Source organism: Erythranthe guttata, chromosome 8, assembly GCF_056151865.1.
Source record: "Erythranthe guttata isolate IM_541 chromosome 8, IM_541, whole genome shotgun sequence".
In the NCBI taxonomy this organism is placed as follows: domain Eukaryota; kingdom Viridiplantae; phylum Streptophyta; class Magnoliopsida; order Lamiales; family Phrymaceae; genus Erythranthe; species Erythranthe guttata.
The window spans coordinates 25,810,056-25,829,084 of NC_142540.1; the positions used below are offsets into that span (position 1 = coordinate 25,810,056).

At 33.4% G+C, this 19,029-nt stretch overlaps 3 protein-coding genes across 3 annotated transcripts; 1 reads left to right on the forward strand and 2 right to left on the reverse strand.

Moving 5' to 3' along the window:
• Positions 1-47: 47 nt before the first annotated feature.
• LOC105965276 (TIM-barrel signal transduction protein) lies at positions 48-3,733 on the reverse strand. The gene is made up of 8 exons (XM_012989810.2): positions 3,477-3,733; positions 2,681-3,349; positions 2,274-2,480; positions 1,852-2,067; positions 1,504-1,720; positions 1,031-1,278; positions 741-919; positions 48-627 (listed from the first exon to the last, which is right to left on the reverse strand). Exons 1-8 carry the CDS (start codon positions 3,606-3,608, stop codon positions 222-224), a joined length of 2,274 nt encoding a protein of 757 aa, XP_012845264.2. The 5' UTR covers positions 3,609-3,733; the 3' UTR covers positions 48-221.
• A 6,148-nt stretch (positions 3,734-9,881) lies between these two features.
• On the reverse strand, positions 9,882-10,817 carry LOC105965000 (tRNA-methyltransferase non-catalytic subunit trm6MTase subunit). The gene has a single exon (XM_012989505.2). It carries the CDS (start codon positions 10,679-10,681, stop codon positions 9,971-9,973), a length of 711 nt encoding a protein of 236 aa, XP_012844959.2. The 5' UTR covers positions 10,682-10,817; the 3' UTR covers positions 9,882-9,970.
• A 6,377-nt stretch (positions 10,818-17,194) lies between these two features.
• Positions 17,195-18,979, forward strand: LPPEPSILON2 (Phosphatidic acid phosphatase (PAP2) family protein). Its single transcript, XM_012989821.2, has 4 exons — positions 17,195-17,717; positions 18,130-18,355; positions 18,461-18,534; positions 18,619-18,979. The coding sequence occupies exons 1-4, from the start codon at positions 17,421-17,423 to the stop codon at positions 18,844-18,846; spliced, it is 825 nt and encodes a 274-aa protein (XP_012845275.2). The 5' UTR covers positions 17,195-17,420; the 3' UTR covers positions 18,847-18,979.
• Positions 18,980-19,029: the final 50 nt, after the last annotated feature.

The window sequence follows — 19,029 nt, forward strand, 5'->3', positions numbered from 1 at the left end:
ATTCAGATTGGACTCTAAAATGAATTTTTAAGAGTTGATGAACCTACTTTATCTTTTCAATGATATTTTATCCATGGTGCAAAATACAAAAATCAATATATTATTTTTCACAATCATAGCTCATAGCCAAAGAAAAATTTACTTTAATTTCTTTGTTTTGGGGAATTTGGTAATAAAACAAACTGAAAAGAAAATGCATTATAGAGACAATATAGAGTTTATTAAGTGATAGATATAGATTTGTACTGTTGCACTCTAGTAGTTATTGCTTGTTCAACAGGCAGCCTCTCCAAACTGGATGCGCCGTAGAATCCATGAACTCCTTTTGTTCTCTTCAACACATATTCTGCTTCTTTCGGTTCAGATATAGGACCTCCATGGCAAAGAACGATTGCATCGGGATTGATGCTATGAGCAGCATCTGCAATACCTTGTACAAGAAGGACGCTTTGTTCAATCGAGACAGCTGTTTTCGCACCAATTGAACCCGATGTGGTGAGCCCCATGTGTGCTACGATGATGTCAGCACCGGCTTCTGCCATTGCTATTGCTTCTTCTTGGTTGAAAGCATACGGTGTTGTTAAGAGGCCCATTTTATGAGCTTTCGCAATCATCGCAACCTCCAAACTGAAAATTGAAATTAAGAGACGATCATTTACTCAGTAAAAAAAAAAATTGGATGAATATTTGTCGAAATTATGAATAGAAAGAAAAAAGTCACCAACTTTTAAAGATTTTACCTATATCCCATTCCGGTTTCTTCTAGATTTTGTCGAAAATTACCATCGAATAGCCCAACAGTTGGAAAGTTCTGCACCCCACAGAATCCAATCGACTCCAATTGCTTTAGGAATAAATCCATCCTTCGAAATGGGTCAGTTCCACAAACTCCAGCAAGAACTGGAACTTTTTCCACAACCTAAACCCGTTAACACGAGCAAAATTGGATACACGTATTTAAATAAAACACGAGTGAAACTTTGACCTAAGACAACTTCAAGAACTCTAAATAGGGAAATGAAATACTTACAGGCAACACTTCGTTGGCCATTTCAAGTACGACTGCGTTTGCATCAGCAAATGGCAGTAATCCTGCCAAGGACCCTCTTCCTGCCATCCTAAAACGACCCGAGTTGTACAAAACAATCAGATCCACTCCGCCAACTTCCTCAAACTTGGCTGATATGCCTGTCCCAGCACCAGCACCAATAATAGGTTTGCCCTCGTGTATTTGATGTTTCAATTGTTGTAGTATTTCCCTTGTTCGTTTCAGTGTTTCTGCACCAATAAACCAATTATTTACATCAATCTAAAAGCAGAAGAGTGAAATACACATGCTGCATTTACTACCATCATTGCTACTCGAAGTCAAAGACAAAATGGGATGCACTGTGCATCTAAATCAAATAGCTGATGCACCATACTTCTCAATGTGACAAAATAATAGTAAGCGTATAAAAGGAATTCCAAACGTAAGTCGAAGAAGGGAGCGAGGGTAACAACCTGGTTTTGCATCAGGGAAGCTGCTCAAGCTATATGGAACGGGCATTCTGGTCTGGGAACTTATCTCATGGGCAGAAATTTTGTTTTGAGAACTTTGGGTTGATTCACGAACAAATTGACTATTAGCATCCTTTAAGTTTGTACTGATCTCCAAGAATGAATCCACTAGTGCATTTGCAAACTCCAGGTCATTAATATGATGCGGGAATACTTTAACCTGTTAATTAAAAAAATAATAATAATAACTAAATAAAGTTCGCTTCAATGAGAAGATACTGACATGAGATCCAAGCAAAATAGAGAATGGTGTCAACTATCAGTACTTTATACGAAGAACAGTGATGGAACCTGACGATTTTCATTGGTTTCAATTAGCCTTTGCATTTCTTCTATAAGAGAACCAGTGGCATCAGGATCATAGAAGGGCTTGCCCGGTGCATCCAAAGCAGACACTCCTGCCTTTGGCAGGCAAACACAAACCTTAGATGATGACTTGTTCAACTTGTCCGCAATAAATGCAGCAAATTTCATACTCTCATCCCTTGTTGTTCGCATTAGTGTAACCTGAGAAAAAAGAAAATATAAAGAAAAAACGAATTATAGTCCATGTACAATGCTCACAAATATGTTTCCATGTACAACTTCTATAGTCCAAAGAAACTATCTCACGAGGCATTTCAGCAAAGTCTAGACATCGTTTTTGGATAAGTTTGTAACATGTCAAAGGCTAAAGAGAGAAAAGGACAACCAGAGTGTGAGAGAATTATCACCTGTTCATTGTGTTCATAAATCTTTCTTTGCTGAAATTTCGGTGGTATGGTGTCTTTGGGTCCAAAATTGACCATATCCAATGCTCCGATACTGAGAACTAAAGGTACCTTCTTCTCTAACATTGCCTCAAAGCGGGAACTCTCGCATGCCATGACCCCTCCAACTATGTAATCTGCCACCTCAGTTGTTGTGATATCCAAAACACCCTAAACGACAGAAAGATTCAAATATTAGAGAATCAAGAACAGCACTAACCAATCAAAAGGCAGTCGACATCATTTATTTTCAAATTATTTGAAGCTATAAACTAAACAAGTATCTTCATCCACACACCAAAACAACAATCTAACATAGTTTCAGTTACGACATGCAAATACAATAGCCATAGTAAACGCCAAAAAAGTACCTGTATAAATCCTCCTCTAACAAGATCCTCCATAGCCCTCCCTCCAACTCCGGTAGCATGAAAAACCAAAGTCTCGTACCCATCTCGAGCCAATCTATCTTTAACAGCATCGACACACGTAGTAGTAACCCCAAACATAGTTATACCAACTGTACCCTTCTCACAAGCAGCACCACCGCTACTAGCAGAAGTTCTAGAAGTTTCTAGATGCCCAATCACCATTCCAGCAAAAGCAGCAGCGGCATTTGACAATACAAATCTACTCACACTATTAATTCCACAAATATCGACAACCGAAGGAAACAACACCAAATCAGATGTTCCAACATAAGGTTCAGTTTGGCCACTTGCCACAGTTGACACGATCACCTTCGGAATTCCAATGGGAAGGGATCTAAATGCAGATGAAATTAAAGATGTCCCACCGCTACCGCCCAATCCTATAACTCCAGCAAGAACACCATCACCGTGGGATTTGTTCAGGAAAAATCGAAGCGCCTTGTTCATGGCTGAAATTGCTTTGCCTCTGTCATCTGGAAGAAAGGTATCAATTTTTTCCCCGGATTCAGAACAACTAGAGAGAACATCTTTTTTCGACACGAATTTGAAATCGTCACAACCCTCGACATTTTTCTGACTTGCGGATACATCCACGACTGTCACTAGCAACTGCGAAAAACACACACATTGTGATTCAATTATTACGCAGAGAGAGAAAAAAATACATTCGTCCAAAATGAACAGCACTTGTACAACAACAAATTAACCAAAAACAAAAGCAGCAAGGAATCAGCACCTTTGAGGAAGAATTTGGGGAAAAGAGTTGGAGATTGGATCGAATCGAGTGGGCGAGGAATCGGAGCTCTTGCAGCTTTGTATCAGCAGTTCCAATGCAGAATACTTGCGGAGAATTCTGCTCAATCGCCATTTTCGTATTAGTTTGGAGATTTGAGAAATCTCAGTACTTGCGAAAGATCGTTACTTTTTGCAGATTAGTTAGGAAGTCGCGGGGCAAAGACGCACGATCATTCAGAAATAATAAACCTTATTCACTTTTGATTAATTGGAATATTGGTCTTATTTTAATGGGTTAATGAGACAAAACCCCCTCATTAAGAAAAATATTAGAACTAACCACCCCTCATTATTTTTAATAAGTCAAACCCCCTCCATTAGTGTCATACCAATACTACCCTCACATTTTGTATTAGAAATCAGCCCCCCCACCATCTCTACCTAAACTACGGGATTCATATCAAATATTTATGGGAAAAAAATCTCTCCCCCCTAAATCACGGCAATATGTAGAATATCATCCCAATAATTCGCTAAAATCTACCCATGATCTATGGCCTTCGGTGGAACCCTAGTTTTCTTCATTTGTTGGAAAAAAATTCACAAACGTGTGAATCGAGGAGAAGCAGACACAAAAACATGGTGAAATCAAAAAAATCGAATAAAGGTAGGCTGCTATGAAATCCGTTTTTCCTACAACATATAATTAGATTTCTCTGTTTTATGTCATAATACGACATATTTCCATTTTATTTTTTTTCAATTTCAGCGACTATGAAGACTGCAAAAATGGTTGATTATTCAAAAATGGAGTTTGTAAACAAGCTTGTTTTTTAGATCTACATATCTATGGTCGCACTATTTGTTGACTCATAAATATTTGTTTCGTATGAAATTTGTTTTATCAGAGTCCACAACAAAGAAGAGATCATTGTTGTCGAAAAACTTAAAAAATTACGGTCATACACTCAGAGTTAACTATAAAATCGGATAGTTCACTATATTTTTTCCAGAGTCAACTATAAAAATTAGATAGTTAACTATAATTTTTACGATGTCAACTATAAAAAAATGGTAGTTAACTATATTGTTGCCAGAGTCAACTATAAAATCGGATAGTTCACTATATTTTTTCCAGAGTCAACTATAAAAATTAGATAGTTAACTATAATTTTTACGATGTCAACTATAAAAAATTGGTAGTTAACTATATTGTTGCCAGAGTTCTACAAAAATTGGATAGTCAACTACAATTGTTCCGATGTCAACTATAAAAAATTGGTAATCAACTATAGTTTTCCATTAATTCACTATATTATATTTCAATTTAAGATACTATGGTGTTATAAAATGAGATGAGATGTGGAAGAAAAGATAAAGTATTGAGAAGATATAGAGAAACTAAAGAGAAAAAATGAAACAGACGAGAATAGAGGAAATGAGGGAAGAGAAAGGAGAGAGAGAGAAGAGAGAGAGAGGAGAGAGAAGAGAGGAAATTGTGGAAGAGAGAGAATAGAGAGAAGATAGGAGAGAGGAGAGAGAAGAGAGGAAATTGTTGAAGAGAGAGAAGAGAGAGAATAGAGGAGAGAGGAGAGAGAAGAGAGGAAATTGTGGAAGAGAGAGAAGAGAGGAGAGAGGAGAGAGAAGAAAAATAATAAATGACAACACGTCAAAAAGGACGGTTGAGAAGAGAGTGGGGGAGAGAGAGAAATAGTGGGGGAAGAAAGGACAAAATTGGAATAATAAACACGTGAGGGGGGTCTCACAATTCCTAATGTTAATTTTAGATTTCTTTACAAATGGTAAATATTAAAATGGGCCCGGACTCTATTATTTTGTGTATTGAGGGGGTTATCCCTCATTTTCCCTTATTTATTTAGAGGCCACGTGTCAAAAAAAGACAAAAAAAAAAAAATACAATACGGAATTAAAATAGGGAAAATGAGGGATAACCCCCTCAATACACAAAATAATAGAGTCCGGGCCCATTTTAATATTTACCATTTGTAAAGAAATCTAAAATTAACATTAGGAATTGTGAGACCCCCCTCACGTGTTTATTATTCCAATTTTGTCCTTTCTTCCCCCACTATTTCTCTCTCTCCCCCACTCTCTTCTCAACCGTCCTTTTTGACGTGTTGTCATTTATTATTTTTCTTCTCTCTCCTCTCTCCTCTCTTCTCTCTCTTCCACAATTTCCTCTCTTCTCTCTCCTCTCTCCTCTATTCTCTCTCTTCTCTCTCTTCAACAATTTCCTCTCTTCTCTCTCCTCTCTCCTATCTTCTCTCTATTCTCTCTCTTCCACAATTTCCTCTCTTCTCTCTCCTCTCTCTCTCTTCTCTCTCTCTCCTTTCTCTTCCCTCATTTCCTCTATTCTCGTCTGTTTCATTTTTTCTCTTTAGTTTCTCTATATCTTCTCAATACTTTATCTTTTCTTCTACATCTCATCTCATTTTATAACACCATAGTATCTTAAATTGAAATATAATATAGTGAATTAATGGAAAACTATAGTTGATTACCAATTTTTTATAGTTGACATCGGAACAATTGTAGTTGACTATCCAATTTTTGTAGAACTCTGGCAACAATATAGTTAACTACCAATTTTTTATAGTTGACATCGTAAAAATTATAGTTAACTATCTAATTTTTATAGTTGACTCTGGAAAAAATATAGTGAACTATCCGATTTTATAGTTGACTCTGGCAACAATATAGTTAACTACCATTTTTTTATAGTTGACATCGTAAAAATTATAGTTAACTATCTAATTTTTATAGTTGACTCTGGAAAAAATATAGTGAACTATCCGATTTTATAGTTAACTCTGAGTGTATGACCGTAATTTTTTAAGTTTTTCGACAACAATGATCTCTTCTTTGTTGTGGACTCTGATAAAACAAATTTCATACGAAACAAATATTTATGAGTCAACAAATAGTGCGACCATAGATATGTAGATCTAAAAAACAAGCTTGTTTACAAACTCCATTTTTGAATAATCAACCATTTTTGCAGTCTTCATAGTCGCTGAAATTGAAAAAAAATAAAATGGAAATATGTCGTATTATGACATAAAACAGAGAAATCTAATTATATGTTGTAGGAAAAACGGATTTCATAGCAGCCTACCTTTATTCGATTTTTTTGATTTCACCATGTTTTTGTGTCTGCTTCTCCTCGATTCACACGTTTGTGAATTTTTTTCCAACAAATGAAGAAAACTAGGGTTCCACCGAAGGCCATAGATCATGGGTAGATTTTAGCGAATTATTGGGATGATATTCTACATATTGCCGTGATTTAGGGGGGAGAGATTTTTTTCCCATAAATATTTGATATGAATCCCGTAGTTTAGGTAGAGATGGTGGGGGGGCTGATTTCTAATACAAAATGTGAGGGTAGTATTGGTATGACACTAATGGAGGGGGTTTGACTTATTAAAAATAATGAGGGGTGGTTAGTTCTAATATTTTTCTTAATGAGGGGGTTTTGTCTCATTAAAAGGATGATGGCTATTGGGCCAACGACACTAGTAAATTAAGTAATGGGCCAAGATGATTGAAATAAAATTGATAATACAATAATAACTTATATAGCTACTTAGATGGGATAATTAGCAAAAACCCCCCATATAGGAAAATGAGTTAAGAGAACACCTCCTCCCAAAAATAATTTGAGAAAACCCCCTTAGCTAATATCCACCCAAGTGATATTTTCATAATTCTAAAATTACCCTTAATTGTCTAATATACTCTTTCAAAACCCTAATTTTATTCTCTTTTCCGTCTCTTCTCTCATCGTCTCTTCTCTGTTTTTTTTTTCTCTCTTTTATACTTTTCTCTCATTCTCTCTTATCGGAAGATGAATAACCAACCACCGATATCACCGCCAGAACAATGATGCCAATTCCGTTGAAGTCGTCGCCGTTGTTGCCGTTGTCGTCTTCGTCGCCGTCGTTGCAGATCTTAACAAAAGCCATAAAGATGATGATGATTTTGATAGCGATTCTGAGTTCGAATGCCACGATTGCTACATCGACGGCGAAAAGAGGTAAAATTGTCGATTGAAATCGGATTTTGATAGGTGGTGGTTCTGCTTTGGTTGGTGGCTTTGTTTTGGTGATTTTGACCGTAGTACGTGGTTCTGTTTTCATTGTTTGTATAAACAACAGTTAGAATATGGAAGTGGGGTGGTGATGGTGTGGTGTGGCGACGATGTGGTGACGATGAAGAACAAATCTAGAGTTTTTTGGTGGATTGTGGCGGAAGACGGCGCAGAAAAAAAATTCGCGCAGGCAGGGCCCTTAATCGACTACGTGTGGTTTAATCGACTATGTTCAATAGTCGATTAATGCTTAATCGACTATGTTCAGTAGTCGATTAAGGTTAACCGACTCCAGTTGTTAATTTTTTTTTTTGATTTTTTGTTTATTGATTCCAATGTATAAATCAATTACAATGTTTGTATATATGTTTTTTTAAATATAATTGATTTTGTATTTTTTTTTTAATTGTGATTTGTTATTTTAATAGTTAAAATTTTAATCGACTATCCATTAATAAACCTGATAGAGAAAAAAATTAAAAAAATCAAAAAAAAAATTAGAAACAAAAAAAAATTAAAAAAATAAAGATTTTCCTTAATCGACTATGAAGCATAGTCGATTAAGGAAACTGATACAGAAAAGACGGAAAAAAAAAAAAAAAAAAAAAAAAATCGCTGAGCGCGTGACCCAGTGATAATGTAGCGGGCAGAGGCAATAATGGAAAACCTAATGGCAGCTGAAAATGCGTGTGGACTTTTCTGAAATTGACTAAAATATTTTGGGCCTCCCTAAATTAAAAAAAAATAGTGAGAGGGTTTTCTCAAAGATCCCCTACTTAGAAATTAGAATTATCAACAAGTCGTACAATATTTCAACATGATTTGAGAATTATAATAGTAAGAAGAATCCATGAAGATATTATATTATTTTAAATAAACTGAATAAATCATAACTTATACATCCGAAACTAGATATAGAAAAATGAAGGGTAAATTACACATATACCCCCCCCCCCCCCCTCCCCCCCCTTTTTTTAGGAATTACACATATACTCTTGAGATATGCTAAAATAATTTTAAGGTGTATGTGGTATTGGTAATTACAGTAACACTCCTAAAACAATTATCGGAGCCAAAATTTCATATCCTAGGGACTGATATGCACTATATTTGTTTCCCGGAGCTATTAATGCTACCATAGATGAAAATTTATAAATCTTATATAAAGTAATAAGAATTTAAGAAATGTTATGACTTATGAGAGCTATCTTATTCCCAGACTCTATGTTGTCTCTAACACTGAATGAAAGCTAATACTCCGTTTTTTTCGAACCCTTACGAAATAACTTATCTAATGCATTATTCTGCTAGAATTTCTAATAATGTTTGAGGGGTGATTGTAATTATCAATACTGCAAGGATCTTAAAGTTATTTTAGCATAACTGCTGTAATTTACCCAAAAATTAATAATTTCAAGAATTAACTGCAAAGAACAGAAAATGGTATCATGAAATTTGAGTGTTCTAAGTTGAGTTATTTGAATTCGAAATTGGGTTGATTTCACATCAATTCCTTTTGTATACAATCATTTGAGATATATTTCAATTGCATCATGAGGCACAAAAGGAAATAAATGAACATAAAAGAGGAAGTCTTGACAGCCTGAGGTGATAATACGTACACCTTACAATTATAAATATCATTGTCCTTTTTCTTGCAAGAAAAAGCACTTTCTTGCAAGAAAAAGCACAATGATCGATGCAGAAAGAACAAATTACAAATAGAAAGAAAAAAAAAAAACCCTGTATTTTTTTTTTTATTAATTCAAATACATATAATTAATGGCTAAAGTTTTTCAGTTGCACAAATTTATTTGTGATGGGCCAAAGGTTTTGACAATGTGGACTAAGAAGTGTTGTTTCAACCTCTTTTAGTGTTGTGTGATAATCTAAATTAATATTAACAAACCCTAATTCCTACTCATAGTGGAAATGGTAATCATTATGCTTAATTAAAAATAAAATAATGGAAAATAAGGCAAGAAAAGTTGAATTATGTTCATCAAGAATCTAATCTCCCATTTTCCTAAAGTTAAAGTTACTTTTGATAAATAAACTAAAAATTAAATTAAAAAATTGAAAAAAATATGAGGTGATTTAGTGATTAATAACGAAAATTACTGCACTTGAAACACAAGTGGCGGTAAGATTCGAACTCAGAACATTTTATTTGGGTTGACTTTAATATTTTACTTAATGAACATTCCAACCAAAAGTTTAAACTGCTAATTGAATATATATAGAAACTAATTACCAAATTATTCTTCAAATCCATATTAAGAATCATGAACAAAGTTATATAAATATTAAAATCATAAAAAATTAAAAATATAAAATCACCGAAAAAATATGGAAATTAGTTAATTACAAAATAATAAAAATATTCAATGAACGCAGGCGCCATGATGAGGAACAATAGCAAGCTTTTCTTGTTGACGAAACTTAATTTGCTTAGCAATAAATGCATCAATCGCTCTCTGAAACTCCTCATTACTCATTTCATCCACCACTTCCTCATTCTCCTCCGCCGCCACCCTCCGCTGCTTCTCCGTCTCCGACCGCCGCAGCTGCTTCTCACAACCTGCACCTGCATCCGAAACCCTTAAATTCTCCGACGACTGACTCCTCCGGTGAACTCTAACGACTTCGAGAATTGTCTGCTTGTCTTGGTACACAACTATCTCCTCCGGCCTAGACATACCGGCGTCGTCGCCGGCGCCGGCGTCACTGTTCTCGATGAATTCGTGGCAGAAAACGGCCATCTGGGATTGGCTAATGATATTACTATCTTGCTGGAGAAAGAGGTGGCGGGACTTGAAGAAGAGGATGAGGATTATGCCATTTCCGAGGAGGAAAACGAAGAGATGGCTGACGACGACGTTCACCAGCCACCGGAAGTACTCGCCGGAGATTCTAACGGCGAAAGGCAGCCGGCTTGATGCCCACGTCACCGAAACTACAACCAGGCAGATTTCAATAACTCGAAGCAGCTTCTTGATTTCTCCGACGCCGCCGATCAATCCTGCATACTTCTCTTCCTTCTTCACGTTATTATCATTATAATAATCAAAACCCTCCATTATAGCTTTATACATATATATCTATAAATTACTGCACTGCGTGTGTGTGTGTGTGTGTGTGTTTTGAGGATCGGAGAAAAAGAGAAGTGAATTTTGTGGCTTCAATTTCGAAGAACTGAGAATAGTTGCAGAGGGGGAAGTGTTCTTACTTCTTTACCTTTTATAGAGTTTTTTTTTATTTATTTTTTCAAAGCTTACGTGGAGACAAATAAATAATTAAATTTAATAAGTTAATAATCTTTAATTAATTTATTTAAAAATATATGTATAATAATTAATAATAAATTTAGGCCGCTACCAGGTATACAGTATTAATTAGGAGTTGATCGAATAATATATAGGTGTGGAAGATGAATAAGTATATTCATATTTCAACCACACACCAAAGACATGCAATAAGTGGTATTCAAGTAACAGGTTTACCACATCATAATATATCAATAAATAAATTAATTTTATTCAATAAATTTTACAATCATAATAAGTGGTTGGATTTATGATCACAATTAATTATGGAGTACCAAAATGAAAGAAATAACCAATAACTCAATTTTGCATAAATTGTTAGTTCAATATAATATATCCCCATATATGCACTATCGATGGGTCGATTTGACAAGCTGTTGGACTTGTATAAATATTTGGGCTTCGAGTTTAGCGTGATCCAATATTATTATGCTTACTAAGCTCAAAGTCAATTAGGTATAAAACCTACGTATGACTTATAAATATTTCATATTCAGCACACATTAAAATACATGTTCAACATCCAACTTCACATCGTCTTCTCGATTCGTTTCTCTATTTTATTCTACTCTTTCTTGAACTATTTCCGTAACTAACTTGAGCGTCAGAGTTTCTCTCCAAGACTCAAGCTCGAGGAATTTATATGAGCGGCAGCGGCGGACCCAGACCCTATTGTCGGGGGGGGGGGGGGGGGGGGGGGCTACAATTTTTTTGGAGGGCTATATGTCAAAATTATGAGAGAATTAATAATATAAAATAAAATAAAAACATTAAAAATGATCAAATTCTTTTTTCCTGCAGGGACTGGAGCCCCCCAAGTCACAAGGTGGTTCCGCCCCTGATGAGCAGTGTTTTTTTGCGGTGAGAGTTGAGGAAGATGTTCGAAAAGAGTCAATTTTGGTTAAGGTTAAATCCACCTTCAAAATCATAGATAGAAAATTTAGCTATATTACAAAAACCATCAAAATTATAAGTTAATCACACTACATGAATAATTACAAGCACAAATTAATATGCATTAATCTATATAAGTAGATTTTATTCTTTTTCTTGTTTCCTTAAAAGTAGTAAGATAAAATAAATAAAAAATATACATACACAATTGGAAGTTGGAACTCATAAAACTGTAGAAATTAAGCTATACCTGCATAGCTTAAAAGTTGGTAAAAAATGAAAGCTAATTAATTATAAATATGAAAGATACTCCCTCTTCCCATATTATATGTTTTTTTTAGAGAGTTTTTTTGTTCCAAATTATTTGTCATTTTACATTTTCAATGAAGCATTAATTGCATTATTTTCAATTTTACCCTTAATTACTCCTAATTAATTAGTTGAGAATCAATTAATGTCGACAATATTTTAGTAATTTTATCTGTTTTTTACTATAATCTATGCACATTTATTAATTTTCTTAATATGTGCAAAACAACCCAAAATGACATTTAAATTGGGACGGAGGGAGTAATTAATAAAATGTTCGTACAAAGAAAATTATAATATTGTTGAATAAATTGAAAGATCCAATATAAAGTACTCCCTCCATCCCATTTTATTTGTCTTTCTAGAATTTTTTTTTTATTTCAAAATAATTGTCACTTTGAATTTCCAATAAAGCATTTATTGTGTTTTTCTTATATTTGCCCTTACTACTATTAATAAAATTAGGTGAAACAATTAATGAAAGTGGTTTTTTAGTCATTTTATTATGATTTTTCAATAATACATGCACATTTATTTGTTTTCTTAATACGTGTGCATCAGCTCAAAACAACAAATAATAAAATAGGGGAAATATGCAATATCCCCCTCAAATTGAAAATATTTTGAACTAAACCCAATTGACTATTAGATACTTTTGCCTACACCCAAGTTTCATTCTTAATTAGTGAGACACCCCTAACCAGACATGATAAGACTAAAGTGCCCTTATATGATTAGGTTTTTAACGTGATATAATTTATTTCACTCTTTCCCTCCCCCCTCTCTCTCTCGTTCTCGATGTATCATCTTCTTTTTTTTTTTTCTTTTTTTTTCTTTTTCTGTCTTTCTCTAGAGCTGTACCGCGGCGCCCTCCTTCGTCGTTTTCACACCACCGCCGTAGTCCACTCACCATAGCCACCGTTGTTCGTGCACTCGTCACCGTCGGAGTAAAAAATACCTTTCAACCTCCGGTCGACCGAAACCTAATGCAGGAGGCCCTCCTCCGTACAAGTGGTGGTGGCGGTGCCTCCCCAACCTCGTCGCCGCCCTTCGTCGGATGCGTTACATGGAGATTTCTTTTTTTCCTTTTCTCTCGATTTCTCAATTTTTTCTTTTTTTTTTCTTTTTTTTTCCCCAGATTTGTCCACCACCGCCACCGTAGCCACGTCCCCACTCTCTGTGTCATTCACCGTCGTTGTCGTCGCCTCCCCAGGTTTTTTCGAATTTTTTCTTTTTTTTTCTCTCCAAATCTGAAACAACAGCATCAACGTGACTACTCTGGTTCGAATATGACTATTGTTGATTCACTCGATTAGTGATTTATTTATTTCTCGTGTTCGTTGTTTCTCTCGATTTCTCTCTCTTTACACCACCATCGTCTCCACATAAATTTGTACACAACCATTACCGTCGCCGCTTGTTGTCGCCGCCTCCTCATTCGTTTCCACGTAAGACTATTTCTCTCTTTTTCGTTATGTTTCTCATTTTTTTTAATTTTTTTTCCAGATTTGTGCCCCACCACCACCACCGTCGCCGCCTCTCTCACTCTCTTTACTTCACCACTGCCACAATCGCCGTTGTCGTCGACTCCCCATGACTTTCTTTCGTTATTTTTCTATCTTTATGTATTTTTCGAATTCTTTTTTCATAACAAGACTATAGTCATGTTCGAATATGACTATAGTCATATTTATGTATTTTTTGAATATGATTGTAGTCATATTCGAATATGACTATTGTTGAATATGACTGTAGTCATATTCGAATAACTAGATTCAAAATTGGTATTTTTTGTGTGAATTTTGATTGGATTGTTTTTGTAAACAATAGGGGAATCTTCTTTGTTTTATATAATTTGGTAAACATGACTATACCACATTATATAATCGAAATTTTTAAGTTGAAAATATAAAAAAATGCAATATAAAGAAAGAATATGTCTATATAGTTACATATAGTCATGTTTAACTATAGTCATATTCGGAGTTGTAAATCTGTCAAGAAAAAAAAATTCAATTTTTTGTTTAAAAAAAAATTTAAAAAAATTAAATTTTTTTTATTAAAAAATAAAAATAAATGAAAAATGGCTAAAAAATCCGAAAATAATAAAAAATAAAAAAAATAATTTTTTTTTTTTTTTTGATTTGGTAGCAAATTTTTAGGAATTTGGAAGGAGATTTTTAGGAATTAGATTATTGTTATGGAAAGAGAGAAAAAAGGAATAATTGAGACTAATTATCCTAATTGACATAAGGGTACAATTGGGAATACAAATTCTAGGGGGCTATCACAAAGAAAGATTGAAGGGGTGGACATATCACCATTTATTATCTATATGAGGGGTTTATTGCTAATGACCCCAATAAAATAATATGGGAAGGAGGGAGTACTAATTAAAGTAATAATGATTAATTAAGAAATATGAAAATTTGTGAGATCCAACACAAAACAATTGTATAAATTGTAATAAATAAATTAGACCTAGGGAAAGAACTTGTGATCAATATCTGTACCCTTTGTACTTTCATGTCAATCTATTTTTCTTTCTTTCTAGGTTTTCCCTTTTGACAGAACTGCTCAGACTGTCTTTATTAGATAAATAATTAATAAATAATAAATGTTGTATACCTCAAATTTAGGATTGGAATTACAATTTTGCCCATCATATAAGAAACTTGTCCATTGAACAATAATCCTGACCCGACCCCCACACGAATGCAATTTCTCATTTGCACGCGTGCAATAATTTCTTTTTTCTTTTCATTTTTTTTATTGTTGCACTGAATGTAATTTATAAGTAAGGAGGGGAATTAATTTATTATTTCATGTTCATTTTATTTAAAATTAAATTTTATCTTAAGTTCATAATATCTTATTTTACTTTTATTTTTTTAATTAATGTATTTATCAATGTATACCATATCAATTTTAATTTTACATACAACAACAAAAATATTAATGATTTTTTATTACCCTGGTTGGATTCAATTAACTTATGACATGCAAATATAGAATTATTTATTAATAAATGAGTAATTAATAAATTAATGATAAATTTGAGTTAAAGTGTTGTTAATTAAATAATTAATTAGGTGAAGTGATGGTAGTAGCTAGGCCTGCCTGACAAGTGAAAATCAATTCAACTGTTCATCTCTCCACATTATTATTTTAGCTTTGACTGTCAGTTCTATTTTAATTCACACCCTCATTTTTCAGCACCCACTCTCATTCTATAATATTTATTCCATCAATTTAACACACAAAAATTATTCTAATATTATTTTTTAGGTTTTATTTGTTCTAATTATAACATATTTTTTTTCGATTTCACTTCCCAAAAACATAGTTGATACTTGATTGCATTATAAGACAAACAAGTTTCTACATCTGATAAGTTATTTTTAAAGTTGATAAACCGTTATACCTTATTTTTAGAATTCATTTTTAAAGTACTTATTTTAAATAATGAGATTATAAGTTATTTTTTTTTAATTATAAAACCATAAATAAAAAGATGGTATAAATGTATTTAAAAAAAAAATGTTAAATGCTTCTTTGAATTTTTAAAATTTATTTATACCAAACACTCTAAAAGAGCTTATAAACTCTTTTAAATAGCTTATAAGCTCAAGGCATACACCCTCTTTAAGTATATGCGTGTCTATTAGCATCAATTAATTTTAGAATTTGATCATTTAATTTGTGCATTGTCACTATTTTTTTCTTTTTTAAAAAATAAAATGAATTTAATAAAAAAGCTATTATGAGTATGTCATGTTTGGAATAAAATCAGGCTTTGGAGAACAATGCAGTGACAAGAAGAAAAGCTTTTTTGTTAAAATTATTTGATGAAACTTTTCTGAAAAAAATGCTGCGGAAGAATCGAATCTTGTATGATGATGGTGTGTTATCAATAATCTATATAAGAAATAAGAATCTTGTTGATAGGATTCCAATTTTAGTATTTTATTTATTTATTTATTTAGAGGAAAGTCAAATAAATTAAATATTTATCGTGACAAAGTTCAATACTTTGAAAGAAGTAATGAATAATTTCAATTCGTGTTGTCTCATGGGCCTTCTAACCGGCCCGAGTACTTGGTATGGGCTTGGGTTTGTCAACAAAAGATGGATTTATAATTTATTAATCCTCGGGAGAAAATTACATTTTTCACCCATCAGGTTTCACCTAATTGCAGTTTTGGCCACTCACTTGTTTTTTAAGTGAACAAAGCATACCTTAAAAGTTCAATTTGAAAACACATTTGGTCCCCCCGTCACATGCTCGATCGCATCTCATATAAAACACTATTTCGAGGCTAAAATTAGAGTTTAAATTTTTTTTACGACTAGAAAATAATTAGAAATTTAAAGTACTATTTATAATTATTTTTTAATAATATTCAGTATAATAATAATAATAATAAAAAAAAGAAACTCCAATTTATCTTTTTTATAATTGTTGCAAATAACGAAATATATAGCCCCAAAATAGTGTTTTCCATTAGATGTAAACGGACACGTGACGGAGGGGAGAGCAAATGTGCTTAGATTTGAACTTTTGATGTATATTTTATTTACTTTTAAATAATGGGGACCAAAAGTGGAATCAGATGAAACATGAGGGACTAAAAGTGTAATTCTTCCTAAAGATATAAAACATTCATTGTGAACTTGTGAAAGTGACAATGAACTTTCAAAATTTGCTATATTAATGAATTATGACAACCAGAAACTGAAGTAGCTTAAAAATCGGTAGCGAATTTTTAACTATATATAGTTAGTGAACTTCGACGGTAAACTTACAGCTCAGGGCACCCTCGGGCCTCGACGGTAAAACAAACGAGCAGAAAAGCTTTTATTGCAACCAAAATTCCGATACCATTATTGCTAATGAAATTACATAATCTTTTTTTAATTATTATTATTATTTTCTTAATAACTAATTGACATATATATATGTATTAAAAGTAAGGATCTTGGCATTTTCCAAAAGTGAAAGCACCAATTCAGATACCCTTCTTGTATTTTTCTAATCTCTCATATCCACCAATCAGAAGAAAGCATATTGGTCTCCAATTTTTTTTTTTTTTTTTTTTTTTTTTTTTTTTTTTTTATATATTTATAAAATTTTGTAAATTACTAAAAAAGCCAGGCAGACATCTGGACGTTTCCCTTGAAAACTAGCCAGATTTAAAAATTTACAAATCAATTTTTTCAATTTTCTTGGTAATGAATGCTCCTCCGATTCTTCTGGTGGTAGTAGTACAGCTCCACCAATAGAAAGAGAGCACAGCCGAAGAAAATGTCCGCCATTTCTATCAGGCCCATTATCACTACACCATTTACAGCTTCTCAATCAAGAAAGCTTTACAAAAAGACTACACTTTTCGCCCAAAGATTGGATTTTTGGAGCGAATTCAGTTGTAATAAATCTGTTTCTTGGGCCCACAGTAGAAGAAATCAAAATAGAATGAAGGGTTTTAAGTGGGTTCGCGCAACTACGAGTGATGAGGGGGTTCGAGCTTTTGAGCAAGAAGCTTCCATGGAGGAATCGTTGACTTTTGAAGCTGCTGGGATTGAAGCTACTCTCAATAATTTGGTTGGTTAAATTTTAGTTTTTACTTTGTTAAATTTCTATGCTCTATATAGATATATGTATATGTATTGCTTTACTGTAAAAGAAATATAGTGTCAAATGATTTATTTGTAGTAAAAGAAATATGAACACTTCAAAACAATAGAAGAATCATACTATAAAAGGGGGATCTTGAAATTGGCGTTAATTAAGAAATTAAGTTACTCGAACTTGATTTTGTGTTCGGCTTGATTAAAGCTCGTTCTAGCTCAACTCCGATGTTAACCGTATCAAGTTCAAATCTTGCGAAAAATCATGCGTAATGTCTTGACTCTATTCGTTTACAAGTGGAAGTTCTCTCGATACACCGTTTGATTGCTTTTACGAAGCTTGTTATGATTTTCACTGGTTTATTATTATTATTACAATGAATCAGAGTAAATGGCTATTAGCTGCACTATTTGGTTTGATAATCGTATGGAGGCACGATGCGGAAGCGTTATGGGCTACTACGGGTTCCGTTATAAATACTGTAGTATCAATTGCACTTAAGAGAATATTAAATCAAGAAAGGCCATTTTCTACATCAAGATCAGATCCAGGAATGCCTTCGTCTCATGCCCAATCCATCTTTTATACACTAACATTTCTCAATCTCTCGAGTAAGTCTTTTCTAAAACCATTTAGATATATGTATATGTATATTCGTATGTCGTTGTGGATTGTTACTTATTTATGCGAGCTATATGTACTTCTTTTCTATGCAGTGGTGGAGTCATTCGGTGTGAATGTAATTACAGCCACCGTAGGCGGAATTTTCTTCATACTCGCCTCTTATCTCGTAAGTGTGCAACGGCTATATTGAAACTTTTTTCATACTTTGATTTATAAGTAACAGACATTAAAAAAAAATCGAATTATGCAGGCATGGCTTAGGGTTTCTCAGCAATTTCATACAGTTAGTCAGATTGTAGTGGGAGCTGCTCTAGGATCGGTGATCTCGGGTTTTTGGGTCTGGTTATGGTATACTTTTGTACTAAATTTGTTTGTAACATCATTGTGGGTTCGAATTATTGTTGTTTTGGGTGGAGTTGGATTTTGTTTGGCATTTATTCACCATGTTTACAAGACATGGATTATCGAGCAAAGATGACTGCCGGTTTAGTGTTTTTATTTCTATTTATTTTTATTTGGTAGGAATTATATTCCTTGAATCTTTGATTAACAGGACCTTGATTCCATTAAGATTAGTATTATGAATGAAATTCATGATGATTCCTTGTTCAGCTGTGAATTTTGTTTTATTTAGCTTTCCGGTGGTTTTACTCTGTTTTCT

What these genes read in the sequence shown, in the direction of transcription:
- LPPEPSILON2 (XM_012989821.2), top strand. Translation starts at nt 17,421, where the DNA reads ATGTCCGCCATTTCTATCAGGCCCATTATCACTACACCATTTACAGCT. An exon ending in AACATTTCTCAATCTCTCGA is followed by an intron (nt 18,356 to 18,460) that starts GTAAGTCTTTTC and finishes TTTTCTATGCAG; the next exon opens with TGGTGGAGTCATTCGGTGTG. An exon ending in TCATACTCGCCTCTTATCTC is followed by an intron (nt 18,535 to 18,618) that starts GTAAGTGTGCAA and finishes CGAATTATGCAG; the next exon opens with GCATGGCTTAGGGTTTCTCA.
- LOC105965276 (XM_012989810.2), bottom strand. Translation starts at nt 3,608, where the DNA reads ATGGCGATTGAGCAGAATTCTCCGCAAGTATTCTGCATTGGAACTGCT. An exon ending in TTAGAGGAGGATTTATACAG is followed by an intron (nt 2,481 to 2,680) that starts GTACTTTTTTGG and finishes TCTGTCGTTTAG; the next exon opens with GGTGTTTTGGATATCACAAC. An exon ending in AAACCAATGAAAATCGTCAG is followed by an intron (nt 1,721 to 1,851) that starts GTTCCATCACTG and finishes TTTAATTAACAG; the next exon opens with GTTAAAGTATTCCCGCATCA.
- LOC105965000 (XM_012989505.2), bottom strand. Translation starts at nt 10,681, where the DNA reads ATGTATAAAGCTATAATGGAGGGTTTTGATTATTATAATGATAATAAC.